The sequence below is a fragment of the Pezoporus flaviventris genome, unplaced genomic scaffold (assembly GCF_033815535.1).
Source record: "Pezoporus flaviventris isolate CSIRO_AGI_PZ_B2104156 unplaced genomic scaffold, CSIRO_AGI_Pfla_v1 ptg000001l, whole genome shotgun sequence".
Classification (NCBI taxonomy): Eukaryota; Metazoa; Chordata; class Aves; order Psittaciformes; family Psittacidae; genus Pezoporus; species Pezoporus flaviventris.
Window position 1 is genome coordinate 12,809,088 of NW_026892549.1, and position 20,727 is coordinate 12,829,814.

General features: G+C 36.4%; 1 protein-coding gene across 7 annotated transcripts in view; it reads left to right on the forward strand.

Annotated features, from left to right (window-relative positions):
• The window catches only part of ARHGAP15 (Rho GTPase activating protein 15), a 392,541-nt gene that overhangs the window by 29,408 nt on the left and 342,406 nt on the right, over positions 1 to 20,727 (forward strand). For 6 of the 7 annotated variants that reach the window (XM_061445138.1, XM_061445129.1, XM_061445154.1 and 3 more), the window contains one exon: positions 2,077 to 2,256. In XM_061445138.1, the coding sequence (XP_061301122.1) occupies positions 2,092 to 2,256 (165 nt within the window). In that variant the 5' untranslated portion in view covers positions 2,077 to 2,091. Of the gene's footprint in view, positions 1 to 2,076; positions 2,257 to 14,001; positions 14,165 to 20,727 lie in introns of those variants that run through there. The other variant, XM_061445163.1, reaches the window with a different exon arrangement.

The following is a 20,727-nucleotide window of genomic DNA, read 5'->3' on the forward strand; positions in this document are numbered from 1 at the left end:
TGTCGCTCTTGTCTCTCAAGTCTGATCAGCTCTCCAGCCTGGAGCCTACTGAAAATCTGTTGAGAAGCAATTTTGATTTTATACCAACATGAAATACAAAATGGGTTGACTCTCCAAGTTTAGAAGGAGGAAAAAAATAATTTCCTATTTGGAGCTGCTGCAGACTTTACTGCCAAAATGGCAAAGTGTCCCTGCGACATGGGTTTGAGCAGCTACTGCTCTAGAGGGTGGTAAAAAGTGTCTTGGGAAGGGAGAACACTCAGTGTTGTCTACCAAAGGTCCACATAAAGAGTTTTCCTTGGTGTCGTATACCAGCTCCCAGCAAAAACAGACATGCATAATCCTGAGCATCAGGACACATATGTAAATAGCCTAATTAGCCTATTTTTTTCCTCTTTTTTCTGTGATTTAATTTCTGTAGGGAACCTTGAGTAACTAATTCAATGTGGGAGGCAGCCACGATCATAAACTTTACTGCTGCTTTTATTAAAATCAGTGTTTCTATCACAGCTCATAATACTGAGTGAGTAATGGTTAATATCGAAGCACTTCTCATTTCTCTATTCAAGAGTGCTGTGTTTCCTTGTATTTCCATATATTTAGCTGTATGAGTTCAAATCCCCCTGGAGATATTCAAAAGCATTCTGGATATAGCCCTGGGCAACCATCTGTAGGTGGTCCTCCTTGAGCAGGAGACTTGGACCAGATGACTTTCAGATGTCTCTTCCAACTTCAACCATTTTGTGACTACATGACCTCTCATTATCACTCTCTATATCTGAGGCAGTTTTCTGTAAGGAATTGATTTATCAGGGCCATGAGAGGGTGAAGGCAGGAAGGTTGTGCCCTTCCACCATCATAATGCTATGGTGTTGCCCAGAGATACGCGGTAGTGCGCTTGATCTCCTTCTCTCACACTAGTACCATATCTTCCTCTGCTCTGATGCCTTCATAGAAATTAACATTCTTAAAATCAGAGAATTTAATCTTTTAGAGTCTTCAGAGGTTGGGGAGATGTTGCTAGAAAAAAGTTGTGATCTTCAAACCCATTTGGAAAATGCTGATTTTCAGCAGTTTATATTATAACTGCATTTAAATGGATTTCCATTTCTCTGGCTCCATAATTGGGAAACCAGTTTATATAGGATCTCTTTCTCACCCATTTTCTCATACAGTTACACAGGAATACAAATAGCAAGTTTTCTTGTGACTCTTACCATATTACTTCTCCCAACAACTTACATATAGTAGTGCCAGGGTGAACTGGGGAAGGGAGCGAGGAAAGTAGAGAAAGTGCTGTATATCACTGTCCTGACGTTTTGTATAAGAACTATGAAGCAACTCTTGCTGATGAAAAGCATTTTGGAAATTTAAATAGAATGCAGTTTATCAAGTTGCATTAAGGCTGGCACAGGAGGTTGAACATCAGCTCTGCTAGAGAAGGTGTTTGTTCTCTACGAGTTTCCCCCTATTCCTCCAGCAGCTTGAGAGCTGATGCACTCAGCCATTTCTTAATTTACAAATATTTAAAAATGAACAAGAGAAATAAAAATCCCATCTCTGTTCGTGGCAGAATGTAAAAAATAAGGGAACTCTTATTAGATGTGGGTTGGAATCTAGGACACTAGCAGGGCTGCAGCATGGTCCTGCAATGCTCTTGTAACATGCATGTATTGAACTGTGGAGGTAAGTTATGTTAATTGACTTCACAGCATGTTGTTTTCCTTTGCAAGATTGAAAATGTATAGTGTGAGCAGGGCCAAAGACAAAACGTAGTGGCTGCCAGCTGGACGTGACAGAGGCTTGCAGGGAGATTACACCATAGACGAGAATGGCTTTTGAGATAAGGATAATCTTTTACATAAACTAACTCTTCCAAGGCAGTTTGGATGGTTGAGTGATAAGGGCAATAATAAAACTACAGGCTGACACAGCTGATAGTTATCCTGGTGTTCAAAGAAGATCAAGATCTTGCCAGCAAGATAACTCAACTTCTCCTGACTATAGTGACATACAGCTGGCATTGATACATTTTTGCATGGAGGGTTCCTAGATTAATACTCTTATGTTCTTCAGGTCAACCCAGTAACCATGGAAAGGTCTACAGCTTCTGATACAGCCTCTGAAAAGCCTAATCCTTCCCACCACAGTACGGGGACTGTTCAAATGAGGAACAAAAATGCCAACAGTCACCACGATAGACTGAGCCAAAGCAAATCTATGATTTTGTCAGAGAATGTGAAAGTCCCTGAGCCTGTAAGTAAAATACTCCTAAGAGTTTTTGAGTCTTCTGATATTTTAAAAACTACAGAATTACCTTATTCATGGCTAAGATACTGGTTTTGTGATTATACCTTGCAAGAAGGGATTTACTGACACTAATACATTTTAAGGAGTATGGCTTAGCACAGGAATAACAATTTTCCATCAGTGAAAGAACGAATTTGGCTTTGGTGGCCACGATCATAGCATCTACTCAGCATTTCAATTCTCAAGTGTTACAATACTTAAATATGGCTGCTGTAGAGCATAGTACTTACAGTATCAGATGCATGTTATGATTTCTCAAAAGGCAAAACTTAAAAGATAATGAAAGAAAAAAAAATGGAAATTTCAGCTCTGTAAATAAAAGCCAGCTTTGTCCATAACAAAATTAAGTCTTGTTGTAGAGATGAAGTAATTGAAACAAGTCAGACACTGAAGTTACTTTATTATTGTGATAGTTGACAGAGTTGACTAATTTTTTATCCATTACCATACTTTTTCTTTCTTTTTTTTTTTTTTTTCTGAAATTAGTGATGAACTCTATTGCCAGTTGCATCCCCGCCCCTGTACTCCTTTGGAGCTACTAAACAAACTGATTGATATGAGTCTCCCCTGGTTAATTTTCTTCCATAATGGTGGCAACTTGCAGCTGAGGCCATATGATGTTACAAAATTATTTATGCAATGCTAGCCACTTTTTGGACTCCTGATCCATTTTGTTCTCAGAAAATGCAAATGAGGGAAAAAACTCTGTTAGCTGGGGACAGAGTCCCAGGTCTCAGTCATTTCTCACAACCATGCCAACCATTATGTTTTTGTTTTCTTGATGTAATGGATTCCTATGAAATATTCAGCTTCTAAAAAGTTATTAAATGGAGGAAACCTGTAATAACAGCTGTATTATTTTTCCTTTTTACTCAAAGTTCAAACTCGAAATTCAGATTCATTTAGCAATACATTACTTTAGTCATTAATTTCTCTGATATAGTAATATAGCTTAACTAATTTCACTCTGTATTTCTGGAAAGAAAAATCTCTTTAGATCTTTGCAGCTGATAAGATACTCAAATACCTTCCATTTAAATTATACTGTTTGCCTCAGACACACTGTATATGTCTCTTCCTTTTTATCTGATGTAAAATGTTCCTCCATTACAAACCTGAAACAATGCTTATAGTAATTTACTGGGAATACTATAATGTATTATCAGGAAGAACTGTATCTTTGAAAAAGTTTAAAAGTTAAGTATATTTAATGATGCCTAACATATTTTATTGGCTGTGTTTAACAAAAGGCACTAGGCTGCAGTCGTTTTTGACAAGCATGAAAACATCACAGCATGAGACTGCAAAAGGAATTATGTCGAGAAATTACAAGTGATCCATCTCTCAATGAATTATCCACCTCAATAGCCTGCAGAACTCAGCTACCAATTAACACCTACTTTATTACATGTTGGGATGTACTTAATAACTTTCATGTGTTTATGCACTATTACCTTGACTGATGCCTCTTGTACAATTAGGCATAATTGGCATATCAATATGCAAAAGTTAAAAGGATTAACCCTCTTAAAACTAATGAGCATTTCTGTATCCAGCTGCTAAATGAGACAAAATTAGCATTTTTCACTTTTGGGCAGGATTTTATCCTGCAGTTTCTCATTGTTGATATTACCTTGTTACATAACTTCAGTTGTGGGGATAGCATGCTGGACTGTTCCAGAGCAAGGGCTCTAAAAAGTTAAATTAGACATAAATATTCACTGCTGCATCCCAATAACCGTAGCAGGTACAATATATATTCATTGGCTGAGAGCTGAAAAGTTGCTTTGTGTTGCATTTGTTTAGTAGCTAATTATATAAAAGTGGAATTTTACTGAGTATATGTCATTTTACCAAGCAAACTTGGCTCTGACATAATGGATTGAAAGCCTGCCATGCTACTAATTTCCTTTCTATTTCAATTCTTTTCATCTCTTTTTGCCATGTAGAATTTTCTGACTAGATATTGACAGACAAAGTGTTTTGCCATATTTACTTAAATAAGCTTCTTAAAGTTGTTTGCTAATGCCCAAACTAAAAGCAAAATTCCTAAGGATCCAAACATTTTCAAATATGTGCTTTAAATGCAGTGAGATTCAAGTTAAAAGACTAGTGAAGTGTCTGTTGCTTGTAGCAATTGCATGCTGATATATCCGAATCTGTGCATGTGACTCATGAAGGATGTTGGGGAAAGTAATGGGAAAAGGTACTCTGTCCAAGTGTCTTGAAAAAACAAGGTCCAACTGATATGCACACACACGCTCATATATATGTATATATGTACATTTATTAATCTTGTTTTAAAACTCATGCTGTTCTTTTCTGAGGCACTCATATATACAGTCTTCAGTTTTGCATTTAAAGGCACACAGATCCCTATTACCGGTGTGTTAAACAGAGCTAATTTATTTTGTGCTAGAAAATAAAAAGGACTTATTGTGATATTTCTATTTGTAAATTTACTGTCTGCCTCTGTTTCAGTGATGGATATAACCTACAAGGTATCCACTGATTATGTTTGTTTTCTATTTTGCATTGACTAAATATTTTTGTCCTGTCATTGAAGAGATTTTTCTTTTAAAAAACAAGATATAGCTGAAAAAGGTGTTCCACATTGATCTTTTGCCATCCATGTTTTGACATATGAATTATGTTCTAGTAATATATGGGTCAAATCCTTTTTACTCAACTTGTGCAAAACCTACTGACTTCAGTGGATTAAGGCAATCAGCATCTGGCACACTGAAATACCAGTAGAAAAAATAAATTTCTAAAATATATTTTTGGGGAAAAAGAAATCACTCTGGACAAGAAAGGGCAAAAACCAGGCGCAAAACTAGAAGGATGACTGGTGATTTATAGAGAAGAAGATACATAATTTTCTCTAAAGGATATTTTTGTGTTCTCAAGCATTTGCTGTGGTGCTTGTAAGCACACCTGGGGCTATAGTTTTGAAGGTGGACAGATTATTTTCTACAGGGTGACAAAGAAGGATATGCATCATGCATCAGTAGGTCGACATGCACTTGCGCATTTTATAAGAGTGAAGATGCAAATGTGGAATGCATAAGCTAACTGATGCAAGAGCTAAATGTAGATTCTTGGGGGTTTATGTTATTTATTTCAATGAAAATGCTTCAGCATTGTGCAAAGGCTGAAATTGATACTAATGTTTAAAGAGCACAAATCACTAAGCTGGACACAAACTGGTAAGCGAGGGCTCTTTCTGTGCTTAATATTAGTGTCTGAACTAGCAATGTAAATGAATATTTGTTATGTTCATCTGTTAAAACCCACGAAAGTGCATTTTGCTTCATTCAGAACAACTTCAATGAATGAAATGTCTTTTTTTATTGGTGTCTATATTAAGAATTAGAACCTATTTAGACATTCCAAAATGTTAATATATTAGAGCTTTTTTCTGATTAGGTTAAACAAACGGGTAGGTTTATTTATCTCTCTAATACATTATCAAGGAAACAGGAAGCAATCTTCTTTTGTTTTTTACTCTTGTGATCATAGAACACTTGCCAAAGTTATGGCTAGCCAAAAAGACAGAAATAAAATGGCTAAAAATATAAGCCTTCTGTTTAGCAGAGTTTTGGAGCCATATTTTGAAATTGCAGGGCTTGTACATGTTTACTTCAAATGAAGCTTATAGTTAAGTTTTAGGCTTTGTTTTTATAGATTGTCCTGAAGTAGATCCTGATATTTAATTAAAATGACACTAAATCACATTGAATTGATAAGACTTGGCATCTCAAACAAAGGTAATTGCCCGTATTGGTTTTGTACAAAAATAGAGCTGCTTGGAAAATGTGCAGCCAACACAGACTGTCAACTCCATTTATAGATCAATATGTGAAAACCATTGATCAGGCAGGCATGTGTAACAGTAACACTTTGCATTTATTTGTTGTTTTTATACCACGTTAAGGCTTACAGGATTATCGGCTTCCAAAATATTTTGACTTCCTCGTAAATATGTTATCTGTTTAATGTTAATTACAAGACAGTCTCCAGCCCTCTCTTAAAGTATTTTCAGTTTCATTGCTATGGGTAGTTTTAGTTGAAAATGGATTATTTCCAGCTCTGAGAGATCATCAGAGCTTCTTTTGTAGTATAGTTTATTCAGGGAAAGTTTTTGAGGATTCATTTTTTTTTAACCCAGTTTACTTTTTTTTTTTTTCCTGGAGGATAAAACAAACCTTAACAAAATACTTCTAAAAGCAGAAGAGCTTTTCCTAGAATAATTGTGTACGTCTGAGATGGAATATTCTCTTTGCTGTGTTCTGATAGTGACTGCTCAGGCATTATACTTTGCAAATTTATCACCATTCACTAGTCCATTATAGCTGCATCTACATTTATCACTTTAAGGAAATAGCTATGTTCTCTTCAAGCTGTTACGAGGTGTTAGCACTGGGATAGATACAGAAAAACATGAGTTTCCCATGACAAGTAATTGTTAATAAATACAAGCTTACACCTTTTTCCACTTTAAATATTTCAGGGTAGGTATGAAAGCAGAGAGTCTACGAAAACAGTCCAGTTTCACTTCTTGAACATGAACATTGCGGAAAATAAAAATTATTTGTTGAGTACCATTGTTCATTCTCCTTTTTAGTGCAGGGAAATGAGAAATGAAGTGTGTCATACGAGCTCTTACTATATTGAAACTGGTTTTGTGCTTTCAAAGCCTAGAACTGCTCTCTGGTGTGTTTTGCGCTTGCAGACAGACTCTTTGGCTCCTGACTCCAGTTTTTCAGTTATTTCAGCACAAGAGTCCCTTGATCCCCACCTGAAGAGCTGCTCCTCCTCCGGGGCAGAGGCCCTCATCTTCCACTGGCAGCATTCCCAGATGTGCCCCTATATGCTCAAGTATGTTCTGCATACCTTAAAGTCCTTTGACTTAGAAGCTGAATTTAAAATACATATCCATTAGGATATTTCAGGATTTAATTTGCCTTCAATAAGCAATTTTACTCAATAGAGCAGTGCAAGTTGCCTTCCAACCCACTTTCAGGATTGATATTTTGTGTCAAGAAGTATTTTCAGGTACAGAACAAGACTTTTTCTGATTTTTTAATTTTTTTTCCTTTTGTATGCACTTTGAGAAGGTATTCTTTATAGTATATTTGAATTATAGCACTTCAACTAAAATAATCCTGGCTAAAAAGAAGTTAATTTTATTGTTAAACTCCCTATTTATTTCTCCTCCAAACATTTTCACTGTACCGTTTCAGCTGTGTAGCTTGATAGGCAGCAACCAGGCCCTATTTCTTCTTAAAAGCGAGGATAAATTCATTTCAGCTCTCTTAAGGGGGTGGTAAATGTAACTGGTTTGGCTTCCTTGTTAAACCAGCCTGAAGTTCAGACTCGATATTATGTGAGTCGGAATTGCTGATTTTGACTTTTACTCAGCGTGACAGAAGGGTAGAAAAAAGGTTCAAAAACCTCCTTTATTTTTTTTTTCAATCTTACATTATCTCACGCTGTGAAAATCTTTACTCTATTTACCAAGCACAAATTAGTCTTGCCAAAGGTTCTGAAAGTTTGCTACTTCAGCTTAGATCCTAAAACTTCAAAGAGAGATGCAACTCTACAAATTAGTGTATGTGCTCCGCCATGGCTATTTTAACTTGAACTTAACTAAATCCGTTTATAATTTAGTACTGATTGAATGCTGCCATAAATGTACACCGGACACATTTTTAAAGTTAGTCCTCTGATTAGTAATTTGAATAAAAAAAAATCTAACCTTGTTAGCATCTGGACTTATTTTCATGATAACAACCCCTTCAGAACCTACAAAGTAATGAATAATTGACAACAAATGAAATGTTTTGATAGTTGTCGGCACAAAGCATGTTTAATGTTTTGTGTTGCTTCCTAGCTAATTATGTAGATGACACATTTGTCAGACCTTGACTGCCATTAGAAACGTGTTTCCAGAGGGGAGAAAAACAGGCTATTCATAGAGTAATTAACTAGAATGCTCAATGACCTGTGAGAGATTCAAATGGCTGCCAGTTCAGACATTGTTTTGTTACAGAAGCAGAGGGGTAATTAAAATTCCAAATTACAGTGCTATGATGAAGCATTTGTTTGTTGACAGTATACTCTTACTCTAGTTTGTTAATTCTTTTTTAAATTGCTTCTAATCCATTTTATGGCTTTAGGAGTTCCGTCTTTGAATTTACTGACAACTAATATTATGGTAAATTGTTCTTCAGCGGAGTACTGCGGGCTTGGCAGTTTCATGGGAGCACAAGGTGGGTGGGATAGAATCGCTGTTCTTTCCCTAAACTGACATACCATGTGCTGTCATCGAAATGCGGCTAACGCGGCACATCTTGTGAAATGATATGTTCATAATTCTGTGTTAGGGAAGATGTCTAGTTAGGGGAGGAAATGGTTCAGATAAAGTAATAATAATCAAACAAATTGAGGAAGGTGTCCTAAAACGTTAGAGGAAAAGCCGTGACATGGTTGTGGTGAGGGAGACCATGGGTTATGTAAGCAGTTTGGGAAGCCGACGTCTACTCGATAACAGAGAATTGGAAAATGGTCGTCTGCATAAAGAAATCAAGAACAAAACATGAAGAATGGGATATTTCGTAAGACTCGCCTGTATCTTTGCCAACGCCCTTTGCAGGCAGTAATGGATGTGACAGGCTAAGACATCTTTTCTCATATAAATGTGGACTCTTTGCAAGTCCAGAGTGCTAAAGTTCTCCAGACAATGAATTAAATGCAAGCCCAAGTGAAATATTTATTTACTTTGCCAAAAGTGAGAATATGGTTTAGTTAAAGGGATCTGACAGAAGTAACATGGTGTTTGATGCAGGAGAGCTGACAGCGGCATGGAGTGAGCGCTGATTATCCTGAAGACACTGTCAGCTAGGATTGATTTCCACTTTCTCCGTTTATGTAACGGTTCCTGTAATACAGCTGACCCCAAATCACGTTACCTTGTCATTTCTCTGCATGGATCAAGAAGAGATGAGCTGAAAATAGCTAGGCACTGACCTTGAACTTGCCAGAAAAGTGAGAAGTGACGGGGGGAGGTTTCAGCGTGCTGTTCCTGCACAAAGGCGCGGGCGGCTGCTCTGCAGTTGCAGCAGCACAAGGGGGCAGAGCAGCACTAGAGATTACAGGTGGAGCAGCTGATGCTAGACAAGACAAATCTAAGACAAATGGCTTGGCTTTTTTTTTTCTTTTTTCTTTTCTTTTTTTTTTTTTTTTTTTTTTTTACATCTCTTCCTCCTAACCCCGAAAAACCGGGGAGATTCAACCTAGAACAGCTGCTGACTCCAAAATGTTGATGTTCCCATCATCCATCCCTTGAAAATACAATTATTTCAAGCAATGCTTAACACTGAAATACTTTCCTGGCTGAATTTATTGCTTGGAAGTTTAGCATCTTCTCTATGAATATCTCCCTGTTGTTTTCCTAGCATCCAGTGAAAGAACCTGTGTTATCATTAATACAGCTGTCTACAATTTGTGGGGTGTTTGACAAGATCAGTGCATTCTTCAAAGCCCTGCAAATCCATGTGAGTTTCATAGAAAGCATGGTGTAAATACTTTAAAAAATATTTTTAAGCTGATAGGGCAAACTAAAAAAAAGTTAAAAATTAAAGCATTTACTTTTTTTTTTTTTTTCCTTCAGATGTGGCATTCTCTCTGTTGTATTGTCTATCTTGAGAGGAAAGAAAGAAAACTTGGTTGTGAAAATATTTAATTTACCATCTAAAAAACATGTTCCACTTCTTTTGTTTCCCATTTTCATCTGTGCTTGCCTTTTAACAGCCCTTTTTGTCTCTTATATTGGCAGTAGTTGTGGAGACATGAGATGCCAGCGCTGGGTTTTCTCAAGATCTGGTGCTATGGGGTGTCACTGATTGGTGAGAGAGCTTGGGGAAGGGCCAGGAACTCTGTACTCACCCTGTAAGATGTCTGGCCACCGTCATCTGGAGACACCAAAGCATGTGTGCCTTCTGGAAAGGCTATGATGGGCAATTCAGGCCTAACCCTGCTCGTCTGTCTAACTAGTTGATGGTTCCCTCAAAATATGATTCTTTCCCTCAAGGGAATATCAGATTCTGTGGTGTGGGGTGGTTTGAGCACTCTTCAATCCAGTGATACCTGTGGTCTCTTATCATGTTATGTATCTTTGAAAAAGCAAAATATTATTGCCTATTTTTACACCAATGAATTCCTTTTATTTTTTTTTCTTAGGGACATTTAGAGAAGTAAACCCTGTTTTTTCCAAACTGATAGAAAAACGGATAAACACTCCAAAAATATCTTCTAGGTTACTGTTATTTCAGAAAACACAGTGAAATGCAAGAGGTAAAGACAATTTTTCTTTTGAAATTATTGATTTTACTGTAATATCAATTTTTATTTGCATCACATAAGATGTGATGGTTTTTTTAAGAGCAGAGTACAGGTGCAGACTGAAGTTATTTCTTGGTGGTAACTGCTGACTGGGCTGTGTAACCAACAAGAGCTTGGAAGGAAAAGTTAAAAATGACATCCCCTTCGCATTTTTTTCTATCAAAAATGTGCAAAAATAGTGAGTATGATATAAATTAGGTGAACTGTAAGAACTCCAAATGTTTCTCTCCTTTTTCTTAACTTGTTCAAAGCCAAAGGACAGTCATGGGATTGAATCTGTAGTGCAGAACTTGCTTGTTTCAAAACTCTGCAAAGTGTTTCCTTTGAGCTCTCCTGGTAAGGCAACTAAGCAGCTGCAAAAAACCTCAACGTGAGGTTTTAACTAAGCAGAAGACCCAGAATAGTATTATTTTCTGTAATTTAACATCTGATTCAAATTGCAATGATCCCACTGCTTTTGTATCATCATTATGTCACAGTTCATTCCACACATCCTTGTTTTTTTTTTTACCAGTAGGAAAAACTTACTTCCTGCATCTCTTCTGAATGTGCTTCTCAGGATTCTAATTTTTCTTCTATTTTATCCTGTAAACAGCAGCACTCAAATATACAGACATGTTAATGACACTGAAGTTACTACCCTGATGCTCAATGTCCCAGTGCACTATTAAGTTACACATCTTTGCTTCAGGAGTGAGATTGCAACATGTTAGAAATGTTAGAAATGTTAGAAAGATAACATTCTATAATATTTCACTTGGCTTCCATTATAGCCTTCTTTTGCATCTATTGCAACCAAGTGGAGAAGGAGCTGGACTGCAGTTCATCATGTTTCCCTGATCCCACCTTGGACATTGACATGCCAAGAGACTTTTAGCCCTTTCTTCTGTTTCTACCTGTAAAATGGAACTGAGGATGATGCATATATCCTTTGCACCCATTACAGAGTCTGTATCAGAGCTGCGTCAACTGTTATGCTTAAATCATGCTCATTATGTAGCTAGTTCCATTCTCATCATATTAACTCCATTAATTGAAATAGAATTACTCCACAGTTAGGCTAGTGTAACTGAGAGGGGAACTTGGCCCCAGGTGCTGCACGTTTTCCTTATCTGTATTCTCTGTGCTTAGCTGTTTCACTACTTTTTACAAAAAAGTCTGTTGGCTTCATCATTAATCAGTTCTGTTGCCTTGATTCTATATCCACGTGCTTTTAGCAGCATCAGTTTTCTTTGAGGGCTTTCATGTTTTATAGTGTATATTTCAAAAAGCATGCTTAAAAGTACTGTTTAAAATTCATTTTGGCAATATGTTTCTTGTGCACACCATGACAAGGAATGTAAGCTGTGAAATGATATTCCTCTTATGTTATCTTTATTAAGTACCGTATTATGGCTAAATTGTGGCGTCTAACATGTTTCCTTTCAAAATGTTGTAAGATTTGAAATATGTAGGTACTGAAACTGAGATGATATCTAACTTCCCATAGCTAGTCTTGGGCACCTGACCTGGATAGTTTCCCACAGGGGAAAAGTAAGCTCCATTTCTTTAAATTCCCAATGAGAAGGGACATGTGTCTCCTTGCATTGAGCTACATTATATCACACCATGTGACACAAAGTGACCCAATGCAACATGACAGGAGGGGTAAAGAACCAGGCCTTTTTTGTTTGTTCTATTACTGCAGTGAAATAATTACACTACGAACACAATGAAATGGGGATTAATTATTTTGTTCATGCCTTAAATACATGTGCTATTGCACTATATACAGACATGCTTACTAAATGTTGTTTAATGCGCTGACAGTAGGTTTTAAACCAGACAGTAGAGGGTCCTTGTTAGGCAATGTAACTATTCTTAGACAAATAGTTGGCAGCAGCATTCTCCTGTCCTAAATCAGATCAAATTCCCTTTGAAGTCAGGGTTTGGGTTTGTTTTCTTTTTTGGGGGGGGATCAAATCCAGTCATGGATTATGTTATTCTCTGATTTTGCTTTTGATGAGGTTTATATCCTTAAGGGAAATAGGTCTTGATCACCTGTGATTTTGTCTTTGTGGATGCACATGCATACACAGCCATGGCAAAACCGGAACTGAAACCTTCCACTTCAAAGAGCCCAAGACCCTACATATTGAGAGAAAGAAGGAGATTTGGTTTCAGTATACAGCCTATGGGGGGGTGGGGGGTGAAACCAGCAAAATTTTTCCTTTGTATTTCAGAGACCGATACCATTCATTTATATTTGTTCCTTTAGGACATTACTGAACATGCCTAAACTTTAGAAACAGTTATGCCTTTCTTTTCATGATTATTGACTATCTGAGCTGCCACATACCCTGTCAGTTACAGCAAAAAGTTGCATTTAACAGCATAGCCAAAACTAGATAAAATAATAAAATATGCTATCCTTTCTAATCTCTGAATCTTCACCCAGTTTTGGAATCAAATTTGAAAGACTGTGAAATATGCTTTCCCATTTTCCCTTGCTTCCCCACACCCCCTCAGAGCTCTGCAAGAAAGGTTGTTTTCCTGGATATTTCATCCATGGCCAGAACTGGAATTACTGCAGCTGTGATGAGTGAATCTGTCCTCATGACATCTCTAGCCCCAGGGCAGGTAGAAAGCCCAGATGAGCATCCAGACTTTAGTGTGTTTATTTGGATGAAACCTGGGTTTTGGACCAACTCAGCTTCACATTAGCAGTTCTGTCATCCTTGGAGCTCATTCTTCTTGATTGTGGTCCTGAAGTCAGACTCCTACTTTACAACCTCATTACACACACAAAAAATTTGTTTAAAAATTAAAGTGCCAGGTGTCAACTCTTTTCAGTAGTTGGCTACTTCAACTTTGAGCTTTCCATTTTTTATCAGCAAATGATAAACTGAAGATTCAGTACTCCCAGCTTAGATCTTTTTCAAAATTAAAGTGTAAATCTAAAGCAGCCACCTGTAAGCACTAAAACCTGAAGACATTTGGACACAAGTTAAACAAATTGTTTAAAAACCTGCCAATTGTATCAGGTTTTAAGAATAACTTTGCAAAGAAGATCCAAAATTTGTATTTTTAACATTTTCAGGTCTGATATTCCTTTTATTTTTTTTTTTTTTTTTGAGACGTTGAAAAGCTGAGAAAAGAAATAACATGACTGTTGTTAAACTGTTGTAGAAGAATAAGAATGACACTACTATACACATCTCAAAAAGGTTGGGGCATTAGAATGATGACTATGAAAAACATGGAGCAAGTAGGAAGCCTGAAGGATTTGGAGACAGGTGGGCTGGAAGAAATGAGGTCGCAAAAGTGAATTTGCAGCAGCTGAGTGGAGCTGTGGGCTGGAGGAAGGGTTGTGTTCCTGGTTTGCAGCACTGGTGCTTTGCTGGCAGCTTGGGTAAAAACTCCTCATCTATTCTATGGTTTAACTGAAAGCTCTGCAATGCATGTCCTGGTTTGTGTGTACTTCTACGTATAGTGGTTTGCAGAAAATCTTTAATTGAATTGGTTTTGGCTGGAATTGCTGATCCTCCAGTCTTGTGGGTGTTATGGTTTTTAAGATGATCTAAACAAGAGAGGCATTGCAGTACGCTCTCAGCATGTTATGTGCCCATGCATCACCAGTTTGTTAAAAATTGTCATCATTTTCCAAGGACCTTTTTTTTCCCCTCATGTGAAGTCTTTCATGGTTTTATGACCAATGAGCTTGATTACATGAAAGTTTACCTTTAAAATATTTCCTATTTATCATGCAGCTTTCTTACCTAGAAAATCCCAATGCAGCCACTGTTAATGTTTGATAAGATTTGTACCTGGTAGATTCTAAATTACATTAATGTATAAAAGCCAGCAATGGCAGGCTCCCTATTGTTAAAGTTATTAAAGCTGTAACTGAAATTATATCTTTCATATTGATCTTCAGCTAGCAGCTCTTATCCAGAAGCTTTGTTTCACATTAAAGGCACTAATGATTGTCTCCACAAAATGAGCAGTGTAAAAAAAAAAATTAAATGGAAAAAAGAAAAAAACTTTGATAGCCACCTTTGATAGCTCTTCATTCCAACATCTCTCATAGTCACAAAGTGCAAGCCAAGCATTAATAGACCTTTTAATAAAATGACTTTAAAGAAATCAGTGGTATTTCTCACAAAGTCTGATTTCCAGCAACTGACATTATTTAAATGTTTGCATTCCTTCTGAACAGCTCATGTCCTCTCACAGCTGCCAGTTTTTCCTGAATTTCTCAGTGCATCTTTCTAGGGTTTTTACTTTATTTTCAGGGGCCTGGTTTTGATTCATTAGCTGATTGAAGCTTTCTAAAAAAACTGAGAAAATAGAAGTCCTGTATCCTACCAAGACTGGCAAAATTTTCTGTAGACATAAAGACAACAGCAAAGTGTCTGTTTGTGGGGTGGAGGGGGAAGTCTAGTTAGATACATACTAAGAGCCTTTTTGAGTGGTTGGAGGTACTTTGATTCCCTCATGGGATATTAACAAAAAAATAATTCTTTCTTTTTCCTTCTGGTAGAAAAGGTCTATCCTATTAGTACAGGTCTCCAGCTGCAATTGTGATAAATGTACCTGCAAGACAGGAGCTTTTGGCTTAGGCTGGATTTGGTACAAGAGAGTAGTATTATACTTGCTGCTTTTTTTTTTTTTTTTAATTGTATTTATTTTTTATTATACTTTTATACTTTGCTTTGTTATACTTCCCCTGTCCCCAGCTTCACTCCGCCCCCCAGGACTTTTGGTAGGTTTTCTGTTAGTTTTTAGTTTCCTTGTTTGTTTTGGCTTAGGGTGAGGAGCAGCTGCTGGTTTTATTTTTGTATTTAACTAGATTCCCCCCCCCCCCCCCCCCATGCAGATGGAGTGCAAAATAGGTGTTTTCATGAGATCATGTAGTATAAGTAGAGAAACACATGTGGCATTTTTATGTTCTCTAAACTCATTTATTGTGCTTGATATGTGACATGTATCAGTTTAAAGATTGATAACAAATGGAATGACTTTTTTTGATGACCAGCAGCAAACCCACTACTTGCTCTATTTGAGAAAACCATGGGTTTGTTTTGATTGTTTGTTTGTTTATTTTTTGCATAAACATATATAGTGTGCTGGCAAGGTAGAATATGAGGTATCAAATTAATTTTCACTACTATAAACTGTAGTTTAACAGAGAGAGTACTCTACATGTTCACTGTGGGATAGATTCTCCCTGATAAGCTCTAGTCAATACACACTAATGATTAAGTCAAATACTTCATACATTAAACGTTCATATGAGAAATCATGGGGATGAAAAAGAGAGGGAAAGGAAAGAGAGTAATGTTGGGGGTGGGGGGGAAAGAGAAGTGTCAACAAAAATCCAGAAAAAACAAGAAAAAGTAGAATCTGTGGAGACCGCAGCTACAAAACATTTCCTTTTCCTTTCAATTTCATGTAGTATACAGCCCTTTTTAATACTGCATTTTTTCCCAGGCTCCAGTGGAAGAGCCTGGATTAAGCTAATGTAGGGACATGTTTTGGCCGCTTATTATTTATTACAATTTTAGTTCCAGGTTTCAAAAACAATTAAGGAAACTGCTTAATAGGAAAATGACTCTAATTACTTGTTAATTGAGGTTATCTGCTTCACATTATTCATAGCGTAAATTGTGTTGACACTTGTACCCAGATATGATTACTTAATAAAACAGACTGAAGAGGCATCATGAATGCGCGCACCCCCAGAGAAGAGGCATTTTATTTTTCAACTCTGGTTTGTTCGTCTGAAAGATGCAAAAAAAAAAAAAAAAAAAAAAAAAAAAAAAAAAGGAAAAAATCCATAATTTGCATAAAGCTTAGTTATAGGATGTTGGTTCAAAACTATAAATTATATGCTTCAAATAGTGAAAAGATAAAGTGCTGAAATTTAAAAGTGAAAGGGTTTGGGTTATTGAGGTAAAGCTTAAACAGAAAAAGAAACAGGGTGGCATAAATTATGGTGTTACCTCCTGAATAAATATTTTAGCTGATAAATCAAGTATCTGGATCAAAAAAAAAGTAACAATGTATTCTTTATACTAGCATTTACTCATGCTTGAGTTTGGGTATCCACAAAAAGAGACCTTTGGGATTTTTTTTGGTTTTTTTTTGTTTTTAAATAAACTCATTTGGGGATGAGAGAGACAAGGTTCTGAACAAGATAATTCTGTCACTTGAGAATAAAAGCAAAGCATCCCCTTTTGCTTACACTTTAGTGAGCCTTGCAGCTTCTACTTTTTTACAGAAATATGAAGTCCTAATTTTTAACCAAAGTTTAGGCCAGGAATTAGATTTCATAGTAACTGAATAGCTAATGACATCTAAGACCATGTTTCCATGTGATGGAAACCTGTTTATTTGCCAGCCACGTTAGTGTGGGTGGGATCAATCATTTTTAAAATACTGCGGTTTGGTGGTTGCTTTTCTAGTTGGTGATGGTGGTAGTGTGATGGGTGGGCTTTTTTTTTTTGTAGTTGGTTGTATTTTTTGTGGGATTTTCTTTGGTTGTTTTGTTTTTTTTTGGTTTGTTTTTATTTATTTTTTTTCAAATGTAGGTTTCAAACAACATAAATTCCTTAGGAATACCAAAACTAGAAAAAAATACAGAAAAAAATCAGTAAGAGAAGATGAAAGTAACATTTTTGTTCTAAAGACATAAGTAACAAACCTGTTGATAAGAGAGATTTCATGTCTGTTATTTTCACCTTGAAATTTCCTATTTTGAAATGAGAGAAAGGCCTCAGTTCAAAGATAGAGAAGCTGTGATTTCAGCCTTGTAGTCCATTTCTCTGTCTTAGACATGAGTCTGTTTATTGCTGATGCATTTTGGGAGATGTGAAGGCAAGAAAAAGGAGAAAGTAGGAAAATGGTGGAGTGGAAAAAATTTAGTTCTTCAGATAAAAGGCGATTTCACATTTCATGGGATTATTTATTTCTTAACATGAAAGCCTAACTCTTCCACCTTGAATTTTTGAACTTGTATTTTCTTTAGCTAAATACCTTTTCAGGTATTTTCTACAGGAATATTGTTACTATTTTCTACTTCAGATTTTACCAAGAAATGAGGGAAAGTTGCAAAGCCCACAAGGATGGAATTTTTAGAGCTGTGTTTGTGCCCATTAATTTTCTTTTCTATGATATTTTCCCATTTTCACTCTGCTTGACATTGAGCCTGAGCTTTGTTCCTGACTTGTAGCCTATGGCAGTGGAACAGGGAGATGAGACATCACGGAGATATAGAGCACACATAAAAAGAGAAGATGTGTAAAAACTGAAATGACATGGCAGCTGAAGCAGCTTGTTGCTCAGCTTGGTTGCATGTTTGAGTGGAGAAAGCGAGGTAAATTGTGATATGTAAGAGAATAACACTCGACAGGGTGTATGGTTGTAAGGTATATGGATGCTCAATCATGTGGTGAGGCAGAAGGCTAAAGGACAAGTGCCTTCAGTATCCGCACAGTCTGTAGATATCCATATGACCTACAAAACAGAGGGTGTTAGGCTCAGAAAAATATCACTTACAAAGCATATGCAAGCAATTTTAAGAAATGAGAAGTCCATCTATACCATTTGATTACTTCTTAATCTTTCAGAAATTATTAAAAGAATAAAGTTTAGGGAAAAAATTACTATCATACACTGCTGTGTGCATTTGCACCATATATAGAGGAATTCTCACAGTAGTATATATACAATCATTTCTACCTCCCATTGGTTACACTTAAGCACCTATTAGAGTTACATGTGCCTTTATGTTGATTTTTTCTGAACATTTACAGCAACTGCTATATCTGTGCCTGAATGGGCTTGTGTAATAGATCTGATGATCTTCAAATCTGGTGTAGTATATTTTTAGGTCAGTCTCCATTTACAGCATATCGGACATTTCAACTGTCAAGAGCACTTGGTATTCTGACATTAGAACACTTTGAGGTATTTATTCAGAGCTTTATATAAATTTTTTATACTTGTCGAGTATAAATTTTGATATTTCTTGAGCTATGTAGACAACAATTTGCAAATTAACTTCTATGGCAATGTGTAATAAATTACTGAAGGAGTTATAATTTAGGTGGATTTATCTTTCATTTTGTTCCACTTTAAACACACAAATACTTAAACCTGAAAGAAGACCTAAGAAGATATTTTAAAAATCAGCATGACGCAGTATGCCAACTTGCCTCTGCTTTTCTGATTGTTTGTGCACCTGTATAAATAAGACAAATTATCCCATTTTTGATTTGGCAACTTTCTTTGCAGATAAAGAGATGATGGTATAAAACACAGTGTACTGCAGCATCAACTTCATTCTTTCAGCTTGTGCGAATTGTAGATTCCAGGTAGTTCTGTTCTTTCTATTAAACAATGTGCTGTGCATTCACCATTTTATAATCTGTAGTCACTGAATCTAGGTAGTGACAAACTGAGATATATTGACCAATTGACTAGGTTTTGTAGTGGCATCTCTTATAGACAGGACCCTTACACTGCAAAAAGCAGCCAAATGCTAAACAGTGTATAAAATCTTCCCTGTAATGAACTTCACTGCAGATATTGTATTGAGAGGAATCCTGCAAGCGCTGCAGTTAGGGTTGGAAAGGACCTTCAGATCATCTAGTTCCAACCCCCTGCCATGGGCAGGGACTTCTCACACTAAACCATGTCACCCAAGACTCCATCCAACCTCGCCTTAAACAGCCCCAGGGATGGAGAATTAATAATTTCCTTGGGCAACCTTCCTTGGGATACTTTTACTGCATTTTGGAGTTTTCCAAATTCTTTAAATTCTTAACCCCGTGCACAGGAATAGTTTAATGAATCTAGTTTTAACTCTGATTTTAAGAGATTAATGAAGCTGTGTTGTTAATAGTGATGCAGCAAAACTAGGAACATTCAATAAATATTTATGGGGGTTGGGGTTTGTAGGAAGGTTTATTTGGTGGTTGCTTTTTTTGTTTGTTAATTTTGGTTTGGTTTGGTTTTAATTGTGCAGGATTTGTTTACAAGAAACTGACACTTAACTTTCCATACTATTAATGACTAAAACCATGTTGAATGGCATCTACTATGGAAAAATAGTAATATTTGGCAAAATATTAGGGAACTTAAGTGTCATGTTAGGGCCTTAAAGAGTGTTCTGAGGTGGTTTATGCCTGTTGATTTCAACCATAAATATTGCGTTGTCATGGAAATTACAGAAGTTTCAAAAAGGCAATCATTATGCCAATACTTAGAAAGTAAAAATTGCATGACTGAAAAGATTTTATAGGCCAGTTAACCTAATAGACTATTGGGTCAACTAATGGAAAAATTGTTGCAGGGTTTAGAGAAAACAAACAAACAAAAAGTTAGAAATATGATTGATGTCAATTATCATAAGTGAATTAAAACGTATTTAAAAACAATTAACAAAACAGAATTATTTTTTGATGTCTCATTGCCAAAGCAGCCGTATTTGTGAAGTGTAGTGAAAGTTTGTAAGTCACTTGACTTAATAGTATGTGACATTCTGACTAAATATTAGCTATGTGCTGTATCAGTGAAGCACACATTAAATGGATTAAGAACTGATTAATTTACATGTTTCAGAGTAGTCTCTGGGGAATCCGCGTCAACTGGGTGAATTTTTAAGGTTTTTCTCCAGGGACTTGTACTAAGCTTGATGCTAATCATTCTTTTTATCCATGATATGGAAGTAAATAGAACAGATCTAATAACATTTTAAAATGGAGCAAAGATTGATGGGCTGGCAAATAGGTCTGGGTAAAAGCACTTGAGGAGAGTAATCTGGGTTGCTTAATGCTGAAAGTATATTTGAATTTATCCAAACATATGTATATATGGAAAACACAGGCCATGCTGTTCCCAGAACTAGGTACTGTATTCTAAGATTTTACTGCAAAACATAGCTTCTCTGGATGGTCTGGTGTCGAAAAGTTTGCATTGACCCTTGTGAGTGACAATGAAAAAGGGAGATGGCAAATATTCATGTCT